Raw genomic sequence first — 22,781 nt, forward strand, 5'->3', positions numbered from 1 at the left:
TTGATAAAAATTTGTAAGGATGTCCGCAGATGTTTACAGAACATGGTTTCCACGACAAATGCCAAGTTTCTGCTCTGTTGCAACATAGGGTTTTTAATTTGATAAACCACTGTGTGGGTCGCGAAACCTATTACAGATTGAAGCTTCAAATTTGGGTCATGTGCCCAGTTGTTGCAGGAATTCAGCTTTTTCATGAATCTCATGTCCCATAAACTTTTGCAGGCACTGGTACATCAAAATTTAATGCAAATTCTGCTTGTGCTACATAAGTGGCATTTGTTTAAGAAAGTGTTAGCTTAATGTCTTATATGAGGTTATAGCACTGTGCAATTTGTTTAAAGGGAGTTATCTTTGTAGTTTGCATGAGATTGTACTACTGTGCATGATTACTTATGTTGTGTTAGCTGCTTCTGAAACGTTTTGTGAAACTGTGCCATTAGTTGATATGTGTGCATTTCAGACAATTTCTGCAAGAACAAGCTGAGCCTCAAGCTGGTCTCTTGTCTACAGTAACGAACTTTGTAAGTTGAAAGCTTTCAAGTAAAATAGTCATGGCTGGTGTGGTTTTGTTGTAGAGCTGGCAATGAGTGAAATGCTGCGATTCAAGTCAGTGATGTTGAACACATTCTGTGCAGTGGTGAAGTGTGCTATCTGTTAAAAATGTTTCCAGGCCAACAGACACATAGCCAAATTGTACATGAAGCCATTTGGCAGCTAGTGTAGGGTCACGTACACAGGCCTGATGTAAGTGTCTGGGTCCCTTCAGACATTTACACTTAAACTTGATAATTCTAAAAAAGACAAGGGGAACAGGATGAGCGCTATCTTTAAATTGACTTTGTTTCAAGAGACAATGCAAAATAAAAATGGACACATTTGCTTGAGCAGTGAAGATACTCAGACATAAAGCTACAACCATCATTAGCTCCACTAACAGCAATACCTAACTGCATCTGTTCACTACAACACAAAGAAATTGAGGTATCATTCTCACACATCGGTATGTCAGCAGTGTGTCAGCAATCCTCAGTTTCTTTGTTCTGCAGAGTGTTCCATAATGCCTTGCTGCAGTTTCTGTATGAAGCAGGTCTGCATGCATTTATTTAGGCACATTTTATACGCACTGTAACAAACCTTGTCGGAAAAAAAATTGCAGCACACATCTGGCACTTAATTCATGCCAGCAAGAATAGCTGCATGGAACATCACTTTTATTTCATTAATGTCTTGCAGATTTCTATGATGCAAAGAAATCTGAGGTTATATTGCCTTTTGTTTCCTCAGACATATAGTGTTCTTATAGCCATTCACATTCTTGTTTCAGGTTGGCACCATGTTCCTTACTGATGAGGGAGCACCCATGAAAGACTCCGGAAGGTTTGTTAATTGTCTTTCTATGCTGTCACACATTCGTGCCTACATGCTTAAAAACATGTACATGCACAAGAGCAAACACACACCATATAAGCTTGTGTGTGAGCTGCCCTATTTCTTCTTAAATTTGAGACTGTACCTTCTAGGTATATAATCCGTGCACAAATAACACATTAATATGTTAACAAATGGGTGATGCGTGTTTGCCTGAATCGCAGACATGCTTGCATCATCATCATCATCATCATCATCATCATCATCATCATCATCATCATCATCATCATCCTGGTTATGCCCACTGCAGGGCAAAGGCCTCTCCCCTACTTCTCCAGCAACCCCGGTCATGTACTAATTGTGGCCATGTCGTCCCTGCAAACTTCTTAATCTCATCCGCCCACCTAACTTTCTGTTGCCCCCTGCTATGCTTCCCTTCCCTTGGAATCCAGTCCGTAACCTTTAATGACCATCGGTTATGTTCCCTCCTCATTACATGTCCTGCCCATGCCCATTTGCTGCAGTATGTGATGACCTGAAAACCTTTAGTTTAACTGATTGTTGCCTCAGCTGTTGTTCCAGTCGCTGAGGTTCAAGTTGTGCTTCCTTTCATTCTGGTTCACTGCAAGGAAGCACACTGCCCAAAGCTGAAATCATCTGCAGATGTGGACCCAGGCTGTGTGGGCCCTTGTTGGCGAGGAGAGAAAGAAAAATGAGTCGCTAAACATGCGAACAAATAAAAGAGAGAAAATAATCTTTGTCTTTGCACTGTTAGTGTGAGGGAAGAAGACGGGTCATTCAAGATGTTATGAAAATGAGACAGCATTTGACGAGCATTTGACAGTGAGACAACACATAACCTATTACTTCTACGTGAGTGACTGAATCATAAAAGATGACGACTTCAGAGTTGTATGCAAATCTGAGCTACAGACAGTGAAGCTGCTTGAGGGAGTTCTCACACTCGTTGGAAGTCCTAAGTGTCTTGTTTGCCACTGCCCAAAATCCACCTGAGACTTTGCAAATGCTTCACTATATCCGAGCTTAGTACTTGTACTCTACTCTCTGCTATATTGGACATATGTTCCTATATGCTGCGCTGGCTCTACTAATGCTGATATCCGGCTACATGTTCTCATTGATGCTGTGGTCATATGGCTGCTCTGGGGCTCCAATGCAAGCTGCATTGGTGGCTGTTCTATGGATGACATTTTAGACTGACCACACCGCCACATACAGCTTCCGTGTAAAATAGAAGCTGTAAATGGTTGTATAGTCCTAATATATATTAATAATCTACCATTGCATGTGTCTAATAACTTTTGCATGTTTGCAAATGATAGCGTTATTTATCGCAATGTACAGAATATATCTGATCAAATAACTCTACAGGGTGATTTCTCTAACATATTAAAATGGTGTATCACTTGGTTAATGGCTCTTAATGCCAAAAAATGCAAAATGATGTCATTTTCTCGAAGCCTTAACCCTCTCGTGTTTCCTTACGAAAAGGATAGCGCACCCCTGGAATTAGTGCTATGATGTAAATACTTAGGTGTCACTGTGTGCAATGACCTGCACTGGCGTACTCATGTCACAAACGTTATGTCAGCTTCTAACGAAACCTTAGGTTTTCTAAAGCGCAATTTTTGCCACACTTCACAGCACGTAAAATTAATTGCATATCAACCACTTGTTTGACCAAAATTGAATTACGCATAAGCTGTCTGGCATCCACATCAAGCATACTTCATCGATGCACTGGAATAGGTTCAGAATTGTGCAGCTAGGTTCATCATTCTTGGTATTCATATGACAAGCATTACATCACCAAAATCGCAATCCGGTCTATCACCCCTTGGCTATCATTGCCACAATGCTAGCCTGTCGCTCTAGCACAAGTTTTCAGTGCTTTTAATCAACCACCTTACATTGCACCCGTAGCAAGTCTTGTGTCCATGTGTGCGAACCACTACTTTCTCACCATTCTTTTTTCGAATTGCCAGACTCGAACGGCCTTCCCAAAGAAATCGTTGCCATCACCTGCTCATCTTTATTTTTGCAACGTCTGACTGAATACCTCAAACTTTAGAGTGGATAACAATAGCTTGCTGCATTGTATAAGTAACACTTTCTTGTATTTTTAGTATTGCTTAAAGGTGCTTTGAAATACTTTTTTTATAGAAGTCGAGAAGAGTGTTTGAAGTCATAATAGACTATTCTAGAAATACTTTGCAGGGAAAAGTGATTCACTGCGTTCAGCAGAAGCGGAGTTATTGGCAATCAAAGATTGCCTTTGATCCCCGTTGCAGTGTTCCCTCTCCATGTTCATTGCCTTGCACTGTAAGGGCTACGGTGGAGCGGGTAGTGCCCACAACGCTCCGTCTACTGAACGTCACTGGTGGGCAGGTCAAATTTTTTTTTGGTTAACGTAGATGCCACTACATCCGATTTTGGTACCTACGACGCGCCAAACTCGGAGGCTATCCCTCAACTTACGGTTGCGTTCACGGTATCTCATCCATTTTCTGTGCTACAAAGTACCAGATAGCTGCACATGGCTGTGTTTTCTTGCACAGAGTGACAAGTACTACATTTTCTTTCGTACTTATCACTATGGCAATCACACAATTTCCGAGGGTGAACGAAACATTGTCTTTATGTTTGCTAGTGAAAGTATGTCGACAGTGCCCACATCGGGTAAGCGCTGGATGCTGCACTGTGGATTCGCATTGAAAGAATTCCCAATATAACGAGCTTTGACTGTGAGGGCTACACACCTTTAAGGTGTGCAACATAGGAAGCAGACAACCTGCTCCAGTGTGTTGTTGGTGCTCGGGCCAGCTTGTCATGCACCTGAAGCTATGTCAGCCACAAAGAACACTCGGAGCATGCGGTCGTTTTCAGCAAGCTGGTAGTGAGCTCAGTGAGCTAGGGTGCCACAATGCACACCTCCTCTCAGTGGGTAAGACGGTTATCGAGGGACCCTAAGCGAGTGGGCTAGTCGCGACACCCCATGGTGGCCGTGGTATCTATGCTGCACAGCAGATGCAGCTACATGCAACTGTGGTAACTGTAGTGCGTATAGCCAGTATAGCACAACATTTGCTATGTGCATGACAGGCCTGGATTGCATGCTCGAGCTCATGTGCTCCAGTACGGCCACGCTACGTGGTGCAGACTGGCTTCGTCCTGCCCCAACTTGACCGACAGATAGTAACCACATTAAAATTGGGCATTTTGAAGCGCTATCAATAGCTGACTATGAAACCATGTCTGCCAAGGCGTCTAGCTAGGATATGCATGCGCTGGCAAGCTTACGTGTGGTCTGACCTTCAAGGGTCCTTGAACCGGTTTGGGCAAATTTTGTAGACGTGTAGGGTATAGCTACAGTAAATCATTCACACCACAATCTGGTGAAGCATCTCATGTTAGAGGGCCCCTCACCAGGTCTGGCCATTTTGAGCTGACAAGTGCAGAGCATACATTATGTGATAACGATCGTGTCTCCAAAGTATTACATCGATACGTGCCGCGGAAAGATCTGAAATTTCAAACCGAACGCCGTTTTCCCTTCTCCTCGCGGCCACCGCGCTCCAAGCCCAAGGATGACGTGCATGTGCTAGTGCGCCTACTTATACATGTTTGCACTGTGCATCACTCGTGATGACGCACGACTTCGAGAATTATTCAAGGCAACATCTTCATCTGCTTGTTCCCACGTTGTGAAGTCACACGCTCAGACACTGAAACTAGGTCATTTTCTACCGTGTTCCAGAGTGGGATCATGCTCTGTGATCCATTTGTGTCTGCCTCAATATTTGTGTAGCACTTATATTGCTGTCAGATGTCCTCATGCACAATGCGGAAAATTTTGTGCTGCGGGAAACGAAACAATCGCAACAGCTGCGCGTGACACCATCAGCGGAATTGCGCCACGCTGCGAAAAAGTGAGGAGAAAAAAAATGAAGGCGGGGACCGTGACGTATGCGTCATGCGATCCTCGAGGTTCGCTATGGGAGAATGCAGGGAAGGAATTTCGCTTGCGGAGGCTAGACGGGGTGAGTGGAGAGTGTGTCAAATTCTTCCGCAAATTTTTGCGGAAGAATGCTCCCTAGATGACATGTAACAACTTGCCAGAATATAACCAAAATTTGCTATGGGGCCTGGTGAGGGGCCCTTTAAGAGTGCTATGGACGATTACAAGTTACTCTCCTCCATAGCCATGCATTTTCTCCTCAACTCGTTTTCCTAGTGATCGGGGCTAAACTCCATGATGGGACGTCGTGTTATCTACTTCCAGTTGTCTTGAGCCAGCGTGCAAAGCCTCTCCATCCTCTCTGCCAGCCGCCTGGCAGTCGATCCCAAGCGAGAGCTATTGAAGCAGCGTGCATTGTGAGCATTCTGTCGCAGTGCTGAGGTGGTGGTGGTAAACATTTATTACTTGAGCCTTTTTACAACATTACTTGTGAGGGGGCTCAGGAGTGTGTAGGGTGTCCGGGAGTTTGTGGCCCTTGGCAACCCTCAGAGCCCAGTCCACCAGCCGTATTTGATTGGCTAGGTTGGAGCTAGACACTGCGGTCTCCCATCCCTCTACGTCGGTGAGTTTCCACTTGGAGGGTGGTTGGAGCTCAGGGCATAAGAACATTATGTGATGGAAGTTGGCTCTAGGCGCGCTGCAGAGCATACATTCCTGTCGATATAGGCCTGGATGTTCATGGTTATATTGCGCTCAGTTTTACAGACACGATATTAAGGAAGGACAGGACGTGGACGGACAAAGCGCTTCGTCCTGTCCTTCCTTAATATCGTGTCTGTAAAACTGAGCGCAATATAACCATGAACGTTCACCAACTAGCCCCCTTCATTGCTTTACTAAAAGGCCTGGATGAACCAGCTGAGTGTGTCCAGTACTCCAGTAACCACAGGCGAGCTGGGTGTTTAGACGGATGGGTGGAGGCATAAACTAAAGCCCCTCCACACTACTATTTCTACTATTTTAAACATTTAGAAAAACAATGTGTTCACGATTACGTTCCTAACAAAAATTTACACCAGCAGCAAAGTAGTGTACACTTCGTTACTGCTATATTAGTTCTTTGTTTGGTTGAGCTCTCTGCCACCAGCTTGCTGCACCATGCAGACTGTTCATGTTTGTGCCTCCGCTCATCCCTTGAAAGCCCAGGCCCAATCCGCTTGTGCTGACATGCCAGACATGCGAAACACTGTTGTGGTAGTAGTCCTCCGGCTTAATGTGATGGCTGTAAGCAAGCAAATTCTGGCACCAATCGGATACCGACAGTCCGATGTGCTGCAGCCACTCCGCTTGTCTGCTGCCTTGCAGAGGGACACAATATCGCAGGTTGACATATTGCCAGTCTCAACGTTTGCAGCCCAAAACGTAACAAGAGCAAACCATGGGGCTCTCGAAAAGGAAGATCGAGACGAACACTGACCACGGAGCTCTCGTCAACATGGAGCACGTTGTAACACACGCAGACGACACTTGCCGTGTGCTGGAAGTCTGGAGCGTAGTGATAAATTGTCCTTGTGCATTCTCTTTCCGTTACATTCTTTTTTATGGAAACAAATTAACTAACATTCCAACTATTACAAACGACATTTGTTCGTCATAAAGTTGGAAAAATGATTGATGATGAGCCCTGGGCAGCCAGTCAGATAGTTTGCCCTACTGGCGTCATATGGTCATTTCACGTCAGCTGCTCAGGGGCAGTTGAAAACTCAGATGAGTGGCGTGCTGTGGTCGGTAGCGATGTACATATTTAAAACCGTGTAATAAATTACACACTTTGCGTGATGCACTTAGATGTGTCAGTTAATGATCAGAAAGACCTAGCCTAATGACTCAATACGTTTGTACAGAATCGTGAAACTTGTTTTGGGTCCCTTTAAGTTTCGCGTGGTTTGAGGCTAGTTGAGTGTTCAAAACTAATCGAAATTGGCGAGACCCGACGGCTATGACATTGCTTTGTTTGAAAGAGAGTCGTGCTCTTCCTGTGAGCTCCATGTACCGCGCGGGGTTGCAAAATTTGGCTGAGATGTTCACAACGCCGTATGCTATCTGCAGATTGTGTTTTTTTCACCAAGCCTGAGGAGTGGTTCATGACCCTTTTAAGATGGTTCATTGTTATTGTTATGTTTTTTCCTATCAAACGTAACAGTGTATAATAATGACCTACTGTATTGACTAAAAGATAAGCAGGGTAATATCATCAGCAATCTCGAAGATATAGTAAAAGCAGCGGAAGAATTCTATACTGACCTGTACAGTACCCAGAGGAGTCAGGATATCTCAATTAGAAACAGTAATGAACAGGATACAGAAATTGCTCCTATAACTAGCAATGAGGTAAGAAGGGCCTTGCAAGACATGAAACAAGGAAGAGCGGCAGGAGAAGATGGAATAACAGTGGATTTAATGAAAGATAGAGGAGACATAAGGCTTGGGAAATTGGCGGCTCTTTATACGAAGTGTCTATCGACTGAAAGGGTCCCAGAAAACTGGAAAAATGCAAACATCATACTCGTCCTTGTGTTGCCCCTATTCTTCGTCCCTGTTTGTTTGCGCACAAAAAGTTTTAAGACGAATCTGTTCCAACTAGGCCGACTAGCAGTTATGCATCATACTAATCCACAAAAAGGGAGATGTTAAAAAATTGAAAAAGTATAGGCCCGTTAGCTTACTCCCGGTATTATATAAAATATATACCAAAATAATCTCCAATAAAATAAGGGCAACACTGGACTTCAGTCAACCAAGGGAACAGGCTTCCTTCAGGAAGGAATACTCTACAATGGATCACATCCGTGTCATCAATCAGGTTATCGAGAAATCTGCAGAGTGCGATCAGCCTCTCTATATGGCTTTCATAGATTACGAAAAACCATTTAATTCAGTCAAGATACCAGCAGTCACAGAGGTGTTATGTAATCAAGGAGTACAGGACGCTTACGTAAATAGCTTGGAAAGTATCTGCAGAGATTCCACAGCTACCTTAATTCTACATAAGAAAAGCAGGAAGATAACTATAAAGAAAGGGGTCAGACGGGAAGGCACAATCTCTCCAATGCTATTCACTGCCTGCTTGGAAGAAGTATTCAAGCTGTTAAACTGGGAAGGCTTAGGAGTAAGGACAGACGGCGAATATCTCGGCAGCCTTCGGTTTGCCGATGATATTGTTCTATTCAGCAACAATGCAGATGAGTTAAAACAAATGATTGAAGACCTTAACAGAGAGAGTGTAAGAGTGGGATTGAAGATTAATATGCAGAAGACAAAAATGATGATGAATAGCCGGGCAAAGGAACAAGAGTTCAGGATCACCAGTCGTCCTCTAGAGTCTGTGAAGGAGTATGTTCACCTAGGTCAATTAATCACAGGGAACCCTGATCACGAGAAGGAAATTCACAGAAGAATAAAAATGGCTTGGATCGCATACGGCAGACATTGCCAGCTCGTGACTGGAAGCTTACCATTATCATTGAAAAGGAAGGTGTACAATCAGTGCATCTTACCAGTGCTGACATATGGGGCAGAGACTTAGAGGCTGACAAAGAAGCTTGAGAACAAGTTAAGGACCGTGCAAAGTGCGATGGAACGAAGATTGCTAGGCATAATGTTAAGAGACGGAAAGAGTGCGTTTTGGATCAGAGAGCAAATGGGTATAGACAATATTCTAATTGACATCAAAAGAAAGAAATGGAGCTGGGCAGATCATGTAATGCGCAGGTTAGATAACTGTTGGACCATTAGGGTTACAGAATGGCTATCAAGAGAAGGAAAACGCAATTGAGGACGACAGAAGACTAGGTGGAGCGATGTAATTAGGAAATTTGTGTGCGCTTGTTGGAATCGGTTTGCACAGGACAGGGTAATTGGAGGTCTCAGTTAAGGCCTTCATCCTGCAGGGGACATAAAACAGGCTGATGATGATGATGACGACGACGACGACGACGATGATGATGATGATGATGATGATGTATAAGCAACACTTGTATTTGTGCATTACTTAACGTGGTTCAGTGTTATGTTTATGTAAATTATTATTTAACTACCCCTTATGTAATGCCCCTTCTCGGAGGTCCTTAAAGTAATAAAAATTGAGGAGCTATTTCACTCTATGAAGGTGGATGACCAGCGAAGCTGTAGCATATCACACAGAGTTAAACAAGGGTAAATGTATTTATTTTCATTATTTGGTTATGGCAGTCACAACAGCTTTGTGATTACTGGGATATATACTGATTGGTTTGGTTACAAATTTACACAGTATCTTGGTCAAAGTTAAATCTTTACATGACTATTGTTGAGTAGTTGAGTGACTTGAATTAGTGTCCAGGAAAAACACAGGGAAGGTGGGAGATGGAAATTCAAGACGATGAGCAAAACGAGAACAAGGTAAAAGCGGGAGCCAACACTTCTACCAGTGGACTTGTCTTTTTCAAGGTCTTGAAAAAGACAATACCACTTGTCAAAACGTTGGCTCTCGCTTTTACCTTGTTCTCATTTTGTTTATCATATTGATTTGTGTGGCACCTCAAACTAAACTTTTCTAGAACAAACTGAGTGAACCATTTCTTGTCTGGTTTTGAAATTTCCACATTAAAGTCTCCAATGATGATCACCGGGGTAGTGTTATCACGGATCACCCATGCAAAGTGCTTGGTCATGAACTTCTCGATATCACTTTTGGGTGTGCCTGGAGATATATGCACAATGGATATCACAATTCTGTATTTCGTTTATATGGCACGGACATACATCCCCACAGTCACTGGCATTGTCCTGTTGCGAATCAAGAGGACAAATGTGCATACATTTTGTAGCCATGAACCTTAAGGGGCTGTGAGCCATTGATGATGACAGTATTTTGCTGTTCTCTATGTTGTATGCGTGATTAGAAAAAATGTAAGCACTGTTTGCTTCACTATGATGAATGCTTGTAGCCTCTGCCTTATTGGGCTATGAGCCATGGCATTTTTCCTTGTTTACGAAGGTATGAGCCATTGATAATGATAGTTTTTGTTGACGCACACAAAAAATACATGGAACCCTAGCCACATACAGCTTCGCTGTAAAATATAACGAACTGAACTGAACAATGTGGAAACTCGGCACACACTGCTACAAGCCTTTGTGAATGGTTAACAAGTTTTTCTGTTGCTTGTTTGATGCATCTTGCGTCTACTTCTTGTTTTGTTTCATGCTCATTTCGTGTCTAATGTTGTTACTGCATCTGACTTTCTTTCTTTTTCGCTATTCGACATTTTAATGTAAAACTGCAAAGGGCTGCCAGAGCAAATGTTTCTGAATTATTGTCAGTTGCTAAACTGGTCTGTTTGTGCCAGGCACGACTGTTACACCTGCCACATTATGATGCAGCAGCACACAGCAGAGAGTGTTCGTGCCTGCGTACTCCCCATCTTAAAAGTTCATCTCGCGGCAGACAATGTGAGGAGGTCATTTGATTGGCTGGTTTTAATCTTGGAGACCATGCCATGCGGGATCTCTCTTCATTGATGAGAATAAATGGAGAGGCTGGTTTGGTGCATTATGCTTCAGGTTTGCAGCTAACAAGATTTTAAAGAAAGAAAAAAAGAACAAAAAAAGAACAAAAAAAGGGTGACATAGAGCACTGTTGGCATTTAAAAACCCTATAAAACCTAGGCATAGTTGGTCATGCTGTGGTTGACATGCTTTTGCTAAGTAGCTCTTTCTCTAGTTGAGAAACTGCTTAAGTCAGTTTAGCTTCAACTTATTTGGATATACCAAACTATTTTAACTGTTACAACCTTGCTGTTTCTGATTTTTATACCAGTTGACATTTGTTTGTTGATGATGTAAAGTGTGTTGTTAATTTTGGTGTACTTCTTTATTTCATTCAGGAGCGATGATGCTGTTCTTCTTGCCCTGTATGAGGCTGTTCACTTAAACAGGAACTTCATAACGATCCTGACAAATGTGAGGCACTGTACTTTCTATTTTTTACTTTGGTAGACGTGGAAATACGGCATCTTTTTTTTTTTTAGTTTAGGGCGGGACATACCTAAGAGAATGCAGTGCTTTTCATTAAGGGAACCAAGATATCTTGCAGTGCCCCCCCCCTCCCCTACATATCCACATTCCTTATGGCACGCTATCCACCCTGGGACATTTTGGTTCAACCAGCAATGAAAAGCTACCATGAAACAATTGCTTATCATACTTCTACATTGCAATGTGCTAGGCTGTTGTGCAATATGTATTTTGTCCACAGGTTATTTGAAGTGGCCTGCAGCCATGGACCAGGCACTATTATATAAACTGATGCAAAGAAACAATATTAACTGCTTTCTCGTTTTGTACTAGGAAGATCCACAAGGTGCTGATTGTTGCATCATCATAATAGTGTAGGTTTCTTTTCAGAACTCTCCTTAGCATAAAGACACTTAAAGATTATGCTTATCAAGGCCGTAGACGTTCTCAACTCGGGATGCTAATACAGGTGGATAATTGACTAATAGTTCTAGCACTTTTGCATTCTGTCCTCACCTGTTTAAAAGCAAAAGCGTTGCATTCTTTTGACTAATGCTGAATGGTCAAAGCATAGCTCGTAGACAGTAGAATACCCTGTTTAACAAAAGGCAAAATCAGCCATTAAAGGGGCTCATGAAACAGGGAACTAGCAACTAAGGAGGAGTCACTCGATTAGTGACGCCTGCCCTAAGCAGGCTAAGGGGGGCAATGGCCCCTCTGTGCTCCACTGTGCGTACATCTATGGGGCTGAGAGGTGGGGGTGGCTTGGGCTTCTTTCTATGTTTTGCTTTCCAATTATTATTGAACTCTTGTCTTGTTGACTCAGTCTCAGACAGAGTCCTATGCAACTGCATCCGCCCCAACCAGTGGTGCTGCATCTCCTACGGAACACTCGCCACATGGTGAGCCAGTTGCTAATGCATTCTAGTAACCCCTTCTCTTGTGGAGGGCGCATGTTGCAGTTTATCATCACCTGTTCAGTATTTGTTACGACAGCTGTACAGTCAAACCCAGTTACACCAGTTTATCCATTATATAGAAAAATTTCTGTACATTGTTAATATGTATATAATGTAAATTGCGCATACACCTGATAGATCAAACTTGCGCAGTGCCGAATGTGTTTATAAGTTGGCTTTCCTGTGTGCATAGGCAGCTAGCATGCTTATCATTGAGGAAGTACAAATAAACAAACCTTTAATTTCACTGGCAGCGTGCATTGCACGTCATGTACACGAATTTCTCACATCATGGCCGTGCACCAAGCCATGCTGTGCCAACAGCTGGAAGAATATAATTAAATACTTATGAGTACATCAGCCATTGCTGCATTTGTGAGCCTGCCTGTGTTGGTCTATGGATGTGGGACTTATGACGTCGGGACATTCCGCTAATAGGTAATCAGCGTGCCTATCCTTACTTCGCGAGTTCCGTAAAAAAAAATAAGAAAAACGACCTTGCCAAATCGAATATATTTTTCCTGGTCAAATTTCATAAAACTTTTATGTTGAATTACATGTGATATCGAATTCGGGGGCACCTATTTACTAGTGCAATATAAATGCGTTTGACTATTGCCATTTTGGTTTATGCATTGTCATTATAGTCTAAAACCAGCTGTGGAAGAAACCCATGGAAAGAAGCATTTGGGATGCTTGAATGGAATATGTTAGCATATTGGGAAAGCTAGTACAAGCTTGAATATTGTTATAATCATAGCAACAACCCTATCATGCCTACTGTAATATGAACACCTCTTTTAGCTCTCTCTTGCCAGCTTTATTGATTCCTTGCCGCTCCATTATAATGTTAGACATTTGAATTAGTGATGAACTTCAGTGATGTCATTTACTGAACGCCCCCTTTGCTTTTTTAAGTAGCACAAGATATTAAATTATGGGGCTTGAAATCCTAAAGATGTACTGTGGGCTCTGAGGAATGCCATAGTGAAGGGCTCAGGATTGATTTTTCACAATCTGGAGTTCCTTAACATGCACCCAAATCATTGTATACATGAGCAATTTTAGACAGATAGAATAGATAGTCCATTTACTTGTTTGCAGTCTCTCTTGCAAGAACTGTTACATGTAATTTATTGCTTTTTTAAAGTGAATGCATTATATGCCCCATTATACAAAAATCTGCTTGCATCAGTGTGACCAAAAGATGGTACCAAAAATGGCTGATGGCGCAAAGCGTAAAAACTTATAAAAAAATGCTCGGATGGATGTCAAATTTTTCAGGGAGGTTCCTGTAAGCAAAGTAAATTAATTTGCAAAGAAAATTCAGCACATTTTGGTCTGGGTGGGAATTGAACCCGGGCCTCCGGGGTGTGAGACGAACATGTTTCCCTGATGCTACAGTAGCTTCATAGTTCTGGCTGACTAAAGGTGTGCCTAGTGCGTGCAATGAGCGTGTTCATGACATTCCGAAGTCTACAAACGGTACAATGCTTTCGCATTCCCACATGCAAGCAATCTTAGGTGTCTCTGCCGAATTCTTTTTGCTTTGTATACGTGCAGACCTAGTCCCTGTTGATGTGAATACCATGGATCAGCCGCCATCCAACCTGCTTGTCACATTCCTGGAGTTCTGTTCCATTGTAATGCAAAAAACAAAAGGTGGGTTCAGTTTGCAGGACCATTGCAAATGTACTGGTAACTGGTTCATAGAAGTATCACTTTAGCTGTGACATTTGTCATGAGGACAATACCCAGCTGCTGTGCCTATTTAATGACCTTTTCTGCATGGGCATGGTATATGCTTAGTAGCTGCTGGCTGCTCAGCAGCAATGCCGTCATAGTTTGTTCTTCAACTTGTAAAAAGAGCCTTGCTTTGTTTTGTAGTTGTGGTACTTCTTACAATGCTCATTTGCTTTATTGCTACGACGGAGCTCCGATTAGTTTAGTATGTTGGCACATTAATGAAGTTGATTAAAGGAATTGAACATGGGACCAACTTCCTTTTGGGGCGGTGACTCTACCATCTGAATTAACCAGGAAGCTAGCAGATTTCAGGGCCAAAGTGATTTAATTGACTACTCAAAGCATAAGGCTGTATTGTTATAATGAGTTAATGAGGCCCTATTGCTTCCTCAGCAAGCTGTTTGCGACTCTAATTGGAGCACCAACAGAGAAAAGAGCACCAACAGCGCCAAGTAAAAGAGCCGCCGTGAACCTGGATGTTGTAGCCATCTTTCTTTAGTTGGACATTGTTGCGAGCACAAGTAAGGAATTCTGAAGCTGCCAGTAGGAAGATGACTTTTTCGGTTTTCCAAGAAACTCCTCTTTTCCTTGAATGAAATGCTTTGTATACACAACATTTGCCCAGCAGCAGAAGAATATTTACGAGGCGAACATTATCCCATGTCTCACCATACAGTATTCTTTTGTGTTATTTTTATTTTCTGCAGCATTATCTGGCAGAGTGTTATTATGATTAGCGAGTATGAATTATAGCACCAACTGATTAAATATGGAAGGGTCTACACAGGACAGTTTTGCGCTGTCCTAAATTTGATATGCTTGTAATGTTCTGGTGCTCACACCACCAGAATGCCCTGTGCAAGAAACTTTCAAATCAGGTGTTTTTTGCACTTATGCAGTAGCGCTGCCAATATTTTGAATGTTTCTGTTGTGAGACTGTAATTGTTTACAACTTTGTTCAGCTTGGCTTTCGTGTAATAAAGGAATGCAGTTTCTGGAAAATTCATTTACCATAGATACAAACCTCTGTTGAAAGCTCTTGGAAGCCATCCATACAAGGGCCCAAGCACTTGCCTCTTTTTGACTGTTATATAGCGTGGGATTGGAGTACCATGTAATGGGGGGGGGGGGAGGACTTGATGTTTGTGCATGGTAAGTATGGAAAATGGTATCTTTTAGGGGCAAGGACTGTGTTTAAATAGATTTTGGTTCTGCAATTATGAATGGGAAAATGCAGATGTAACATGAGTATGCAGCTTATGAAATTTTGCATCTCACTTGACCATTATGTGATGGCTGCTGCTATTATAGAATGCATATGATTTTCTGGTTATTTGTTACCTGGCACACTCTTCAAGTATATGTTGTTTAATTTTTTTCCTTTCAGTTGAAGCCAATGCAAACACGACTAAGCTTGGGTTCATCATTCTTACCTGCATCACTGAAGTGAGTGCTTGGTTTTTTGCTAGTTATTTTGCTTATGCTACTGTTATTGTAAGTTATGCATGAATAGTACAGTCTAAAAAAGTTATTCCTTGACTGCTGGTAAGGCTTGGCTTAAGGATAAGCAAAAGATTGTGTATTCTGAATCTTGCATTCTCTCATATTACTTATCTCTGTTGTGACATTTGTGTGGTATGTGCTGCACTTGAGTAGTCGAAAGGACTGCGCAGATTAATCACTATGCATTGTTTATTTGCTGGTCATTTGAAGTTCATCTTTGAGAAAGGCTTTCGCAGTAGCCTGAAACTTTGCCGTGCCTGCTTTGCCATGCCGTGCTGCAACTGTCGAGACTTGGTATGCTCGTATGTTAACGTGTTTTTTGTCTATCAGGATGCAAAATTTTACTAAAATCTGGTAAAATGTCGGGCATATTTTTTCGGAAATCATGTTACCCAGGAACGTATAAACCCTGTCCGTGCCTTGGATGAGCTGGGGTGGTCCACTTGTTTCTGGCAAAAACATCCAAGGAAGAGTTCAGCTCGTCAACAGTATGTTGCATTTTCTAGAAATGCCATGGAAGTGCCTAGTTTTGCCTCATTGCTTAGTCATGGTTTTAATAGATAGAGACAGATCAAGCAGAAGCAAATGTATGCTTTTTGAGGAAGTAAAACGTGTTGGCATCTGAGGTCATTAAAAATAAATTGGCCATCTTTTGGGGAGAATTCTGGAGAGTAGTATGGCACGGAAGGGGTTAATTGTTAAAAAAAACATGCATAAACCCAATGGGCATATAAACTGGGAATGTATCAGCAATGTTCCGCTCACTACTTTGCTTCATTGCTAAAAATACTGCATAGACTTGTGTACTGGTCACACTTGCGTGCAAACTGCACTCTCAACTTTGGGAGGTGAAATGAGCAATTTTCTCGTGAAGAAGGCAAGGAACCCAGCTTTGCAGTATCAATCCAAACTAGTACTTATATGTTGGTGCGATTTTTTGTACTTGGTAGTGCTGCCTTGCGTTATAAAAGGCTGTATGGTAGCTCCATTTTGTGAACAGAAATAGGTTATACTTAGTGACAAACTGTTTCATAAGAAATAAGTTGGTGTGACATCATCTGTGGCATGACAACCAGTGGGCAAACAGGTGTATTTTATGTCTGCTCTCATGTGGGCCTGTCTGGTGAGTGAGCAGGGACAGCTTTGCTGAACTCATAGCAGTACCAGCTGACACCTACTCTTTGGACATTCAGATAGTTCCAGTGAAGAACCAGAATTTGCTGCTGTATGCATGCTGTATGCAGTCTTGTACATGCTACAAAAAAAAAGTAACCGATTTCAATTACAATTACTTCTTTAATATATATAATTGATTACAGTTACCAGTTACTGTCCCACAAAAGTAACTGAGGAATTACTCAAAAGTAATTGATTAATTTTACATTACTTTTCTCCAAACTTTTATAAAGTACAGATGCCATAAACAGAACGAGCTGGCCTGGCATAATTAGTACGTCCTCTGCAGCCCTTCTACATTACATATATCTACAAACAATTGCTTTTTAAAAATGTAATTGGTCATCTTATCTAGTTTTTGTCATGAATACATCAGCAGTGACACTGAAAATTGGCTCGGTGGGCAGTCTCAGAGGCAGGGCTGTGTTGTAATGTGCGGATGTCTTGCACACGAGATTGTCAATACTGAGTATCTGGTTCCTCTTCGATGCACAGCACTTCATTGTTGCTGGGACTTGAAGAAGAACCTCCTGGTTGTGCTAATTAAAAGCTGCAGAAATCATCCTCGATGATATCTTGGCATTATATCCTAACGGCCTTCGCTATCAAGCTGCTATCGGGCCCACCAAAGTCAGGTTTCCAAAATTGTGTCACCTGTTATGGCTTGGCTTGCCAAAAAGTAACTAATTACATGTAATTGTTACTCAAAAGGTAATTGAATTACAGTAAGCATTACAGAGTAAATAATGTAGTTGTTTAATTACAAAACTACAATAAATTATGAGTAATTCATTACACGTAATTTGTCATGTACGAGTCATGATGTACTCTTTGCTGACATCAACTTGCACTCTAGTTTCACTCCTGCAAATTGCTTTAATTCCATTTTCAACTATTTACCTGCTTTCAATGTTACACAGAGATTGCCAAAAGAGATACATGGTGTCTCAATTCAGTTCATGCACCTCTGAGTGGTGCATGCTCATGCTTGCAAGTCTGCTGTCGGCATACTATCTTCCTCTATACATATGCAATATGTTGCTATTATTTTCTGCATGGCAAAGTTTGTGGGGTTTCGGGCTCTCGCGGTGGTTGTGTGGAGCCGTTGCATTGCATTTCCGGGGGCTCCGTGTCCCTCTCCTCCTTGCCTGGACGGGCTGGCAGCGGGTCACTGTCATCCCGCCCACGGGAAGGTCAACATGCTTCACCCATTGGCCGACATTTTGGCGGGATTCGGGCCCTGCCTGCGTGTGCTCCTGGTACGCTTGCGCAGGACGGGGCCCGGAAAGACCACATTGGGGCATCTGTAGGTGCGTATGTGTTCCTGTCTGCCGGCGGCGGCCCCCTCTGTCCGCGGCACGCCAATAGTTACTTCGGCTCGGTGGGCACTCTTCCATCGTCTCGATGACCTGAGGCAGCATCTTCCGATTGTGCCCCTGTCTGTTCGTCTATCATTTCTTTCTATTTCCATTTTCTCTGCTGTGGGGCGCACGATGGCAGACATTGACTGAAGGATAGGCAGCCTCTTGCTGCTTGGTTCTTTGTTCTTTGTTCCCTCAGTTGTGGTGTGCCGTTAGCGGCCACCGGCGACCATTTGGCCATGTATTGTGTCGCCATTAGATTTAGATTTGGACGTGTTGATAAAACTGGTGTTTGTATCGAATCCCAGCTTAATAAATGGTATTTCTTCCTTCCCGAGTGCTTAGCCTAGGGTCTCCCTTGCTCTGCGTGCGGTCTCGCTTTCCCCTAAATGGGGCCAGCGAGGTGCGCATGCACGCAGCGGCGCATTGGCACACGGAGCGGGCTGGAGCAGGTGTGGATGTGGCGCCCTGTATACATGGCGGCTCAGAGTGCACAAACCCGCGGTGGTCATCCGGCGCGCGCGATATCAGAGCGTGCGTGCTGTGAGCGTAGCGAGGAGACCACAGGTTCTGCCAGGAGAGGAAATGCGAGAGTGGAAGCCCATGATATTTGAGTTGAAAGCATATTATTAGGTTGCATTTTGGACAACTTGCATTCTTGTGCACAATTTCCTTTGTTGTATTTGCTAATACTTTCTAAAAATGGCAGCTTTAAGAGAAGATAATATTCCCAAAAAGTTGTTGCAGGGTCCCTTTTACTGTAATCTGCATTTCTCATTATAATGGGTCATTCTTCTCCTGAGAGTCGTAGCATATCTTCTGCTATTATTGCGATAGCAATTATAAGGACATTCCAGGCACATTTGCACTGTCAGCGATGCCATGAGGTTCCGTATATAGTCCAAGTGCGATAACATTGTGGCCACGCACTGTATACTGTATGTGTGAGTGAAAATATGTGAGGGTGAGCTGACAATGGTGACTTGATCTTGTGCGCGCGAGGGAGGAAGGCGATGAGGAAGCGTGCTGTCTGGCATTGAGCTCAAGGTACCAAGTGGGGAGTGGGTCTACTCTGGCGGCGTCTGCGTATGGTGCAGCCGCACGGGCCCTATCTTGAAAGTGATCTGTGATGGATCTGATCTGAGTGGTGATAGCTAAGGGTGCACTGTGATTGCGCCCATTGAAGCGAGAGGCAGCCTGAAGGTCAATTCACGTGCTGCTGCCGCTGCGCTTTCTCACGCCAGCATTTTGACAGTGAATGTCCACGGTCATCGAGTGAGATATGTGCATGTTTGCTTATGCGTGCATGACACCATGCTTGTTAATTTAGTTAGTAAGTGAATATTTACGAGTTTGTACGGCCGATAAAACTATTATCCTTACTTTGTATAGCTGTCTAATAATTTGCTATCGCAATCGATGCTTCACTTTTCAGACGAAACTGCAACTTTTGTTATCAAGCATGTTCTGTCCATTTCTTTTATTCTTTGATCTGCTTTTATTTTAGGATCAGTATGCCAATTCCATGATGCATGATGTCAACATGGTCTTCAAGGTTCAGCTGCATAGAATGGTATGCCTAGATGTATTTTTTAAATTGTACCTCTGGTCAAACAGTTTGCAGCCGTACTGTTCGCTGAGCATGGATAAAAAAAAAAATGGGACGATACGTCTTTTGCTCGTGCTTATTTGCAAATAAATGTTGCACAGATCACTGCCTCATTCTTTAATGCTGTCATTATGAATGAATGGCACAAGTAATTATCTGTATGCCTTCAGATGTTCTTTTAAAACATGTTATCAAAATGTATCAATAGTGTTGTGAGAAACAACAAATGTAGGGAATTTCGTATTCGTTGTGGATTCACATCTGGAATTTACACATGGTTGATGTGTTCCACAAGGGCTAGAAACTATACTAACTACTGCCAAGCTTGTTTATATTTGGCCTGGGCATTTTGAATTATTGCATGTATTAAACAGTGCAAATACTTTATTGGAAACCACTTGTAAAAGTGTAGAAGTGTTGTAACCTTAACTTTACATCATATTCCATATGCCAGCACATTCATTGAACTACTAGTGGTCTTGTGCCCCCCATAAAGTGGTCTATACCTTAGCACATATATGTGGTGGAGCTGCCTTTAGCACCTTTTATCCCATGAAATTGCAGACTTGTTTCAGAGTTGCTCGGCCCTCTACGGATCAAGCTCTTAGGGCTAGTGTGACAGCGAGCAGTAAAAGATTGTCTTGAATCTCCAGAATTTCCTTTAAGTAGCCTTCATATGCTTGCTTATAGAGTTAGGATTGCTAACTATATCAGAATTTTGGGACTGTCCAACATTTAAAAAAATTTAGGGAGTCCTGACACAACCTTGTTAGTACAAACATTCGTTCCGCATTCAGGCCTGGTGAGACTCTGAGCCGAATCTCCCCTCACAGGCGTAGGCTTGCTACAAGCATATTGACCAATGTGTGGCTTGCAACTACCATACTTCATAGTGGCTGTTCTTGTCCATGTAGCCAGCATTTCAGCAAGAAAGGTGTTCGCTATGGTGAAAACTTGTTGACAGATATCGAAATATGTGGAATATGTTATTGACAGACGTTGTGACAGATTTGATGATTATTAAGACTGATTGTGGAAGGCAGTTTTGCTGGCAGGAAACCACAAATATCGTCCCCTTGCATCCTTCCATGCTGAATTTCTGCAAAGGCATGTGTGCACAAAATAAGCTACTTTCATCCCTACTGTGTCTTGCTTTTATATCGATATATTCATTGAGCATTTGCCAGTTAGGAGGGGGGGATGCCAGATATTGCAGGTGCCCTGGGAACTTTTGTCAGCACATATAGCCTTCATGCAAATGTATGCTGCATGCATAACAGTATTTTCTGTGCTATACTATTGATGTTCCCAATCACAGTAGGAGGCATTTTGTTCAGCACTGCTGCGCTTTGAACTGTGACTGTGCTTGCATACAAACTATGAGCAAAAACACTAGGGCACCTGTCATGGGGTTTAAAACAATGTCTTGGAACATTGTAAAGTCTGTGAGGTGGTCTCCTCTAATTTGTGCCTTTGCTAACATACACTAACACATGTATGCACTGATGCACCATGCAATAGTTGCACTGTTGACAGCATTTAAAAGAAATCTGAAAACATCAATGTGGTGTGAAATGTGGCTTATGTGTTAGAGACACCAGCACAAACAGATAATTTCTATCTAAACTGCATCCTCTCTTGGTTGACAGCCCATGCGTCATCGTAAGGTGACACCTCTGCGAGATGTTCATTCTCGTCCCCTAGCCTGTGCACTCTTGGACCTCATGGTGGAGTTTATCTTCAGCCATATGAAAAAGAACCTGCTGATTGACCTCTACCAGTAGGTTTTTTTAAACTCCTCTTATGGGGTACACCTGCAGCATTGTGTGCAGGTGTACCCCATTATAACTAGTCGGGTAACTGCTGCCATTGCGTATTCCTCCAGTGTTGTACAATAGAGGTAGTAAATCAAAGATTTTGGAAAAGGGAAAACTTGTGTTCTGTATGTGTGTTCAATATTACTGTTAAAGGGCACTGCAGCACATTTTAAACATAGCACATAAGCACTCCCAGCTTGTAGAAAATGCTTTCGTGAGCTCCTGGTCCAAAAAGTTACTTTCCTGCATGCAACAGGGAACCTAATCGGATTGTAAATTGAGCGAGTTGGTACCGCTCCGTCTTTTTACACAACTTCTAAACATGGACAGGTGAAAGGACATGGGACAAGTGCTGAATGCAGTACTTGTCCTGTGTTCTTTTGCCTGTCCGTGTTAAGAAGTTGTGCTGTAAAAAGGTGCAATAGCGAGCCTACAGTATCACTCTAGATATTGCGTGTAGTAATTAATTAAAGTAAAAAAGAACAACAGTACTATGTGTGGTTGCCTTGTGCCTCTTCTGTGTCCTAGTCTTTTGCAATTCTTCCTACTTCAAGATGCTTAAAAACTAGCCAACACATTCACTTTATTGCATGTAGTACTTTCTTGTGGCGTTGATGAATCCCTGCCAGGTTTAATCTGCTTCCATGATATCATGGGAGCAGTGAATTGCTATTTTCTGAATAAGCCAGATTTTCTAAGTGGCCAAAACGAATCAGTGTCAGTTTAGGAACAACATACTGCAGTGAATTAGGCAGTGGAAATGCAGACATTAAAAAACATAAGTCAGTGTGCTTTTATTATACGTACACTCAAATAAGAGAGAAACACAAGCACCTGCGTTTGGATGGTAACGTGTTCTCTCAAAAACTATGTGTCATTGGGAAAGCTGAAGCATGAGGCTTGCGGAAGTGGTCAAAACAGTATTGCGAAGTTGGTCATTTGATAAGTTCGTGAAATCTAGTTGGTGACTAAACATAGAAACTTTCCAGGAAGGGGTCATCATTTATAAACGTGCCGTCAGTCATTTGTTTCGAAGAAAGAGTTTTCCTATCTGAAGGATTAAGAGGAAGCTTTAGCTCGGGGGCTCCTGTCTAAATACATGTAAAAGGAGAATTCATTTTTCTCAGCAACCACCACACCAAATTTGACGAGGTTTGTTGCATTTACAAGAAAAACTCAAAATCTAGTGACTGTTGGTTTCGAATT

General features: G+C 42.5%; 1 protein-coding gene across 3 annotated transcripts in view; it reads left to right on the forward strand.

Annotated features, from left to right (window-relative positions):
- Positions 1 to 22,781, forward strand: part of LOC142566046 (armadillo-like helical domain-containing protein 3) — a 73,221-nt gene that overhangs the window by 23,953 nt on the left and 26,487 nt on the right. For all 3 annotated transcript variants that reach the window (XM_075676755.1, XM_075676757.1, XM_075676756.1), the window contains exons 12-19: positions 461 to 521; positions 1,325 to 1,377; positions 11,275 to 11,350; positions 12,231 to 12,306; positions 13,927 to 14,025; positions 15,497 to 15,555; positions 19,657 to 19,722; positions 21,408 to 21,538. In XM_075676755.1, the coding sequence (XP_075532870.1) occupies positions 461 to 521; positions 1,325 to 1,377; positions 11,275 to 11,350; positions 12,231 to 12,306; positions 13,927 to 14,025; positions 15,497 to 15,555; positions 19,657 to 19,722; positions 21,408 to 21,538 (621 nt within the window). The remainder of the gene's footprint in view (positions 1 to 460; positions 522 to 1,324; positions 1,378 to 11,274; positions 11,351 to 12,230; positions 12,307 to 13,926; positions 14,026 to 15,496; positions 15,556 to 19,656; positions 19,723 to 21,407; positions 21,539 to 22,781) is intronic.

Source organism: Dermacentor variabilis, unplaced genomic scaffold (genome assembly GCF_050947875.1).
Source record: "Dermacentor variabilis isolate Ectoservices unplaced genomic scaffold, ASM5094787v1 scaffold_12, whole genome shotgun sequence".
NCBI lineage: Eukaryota > Metazoa > Arthropoda > Arachnida > Ixodida > Ixodidae > Dermacentor > Dermacentor variabilis.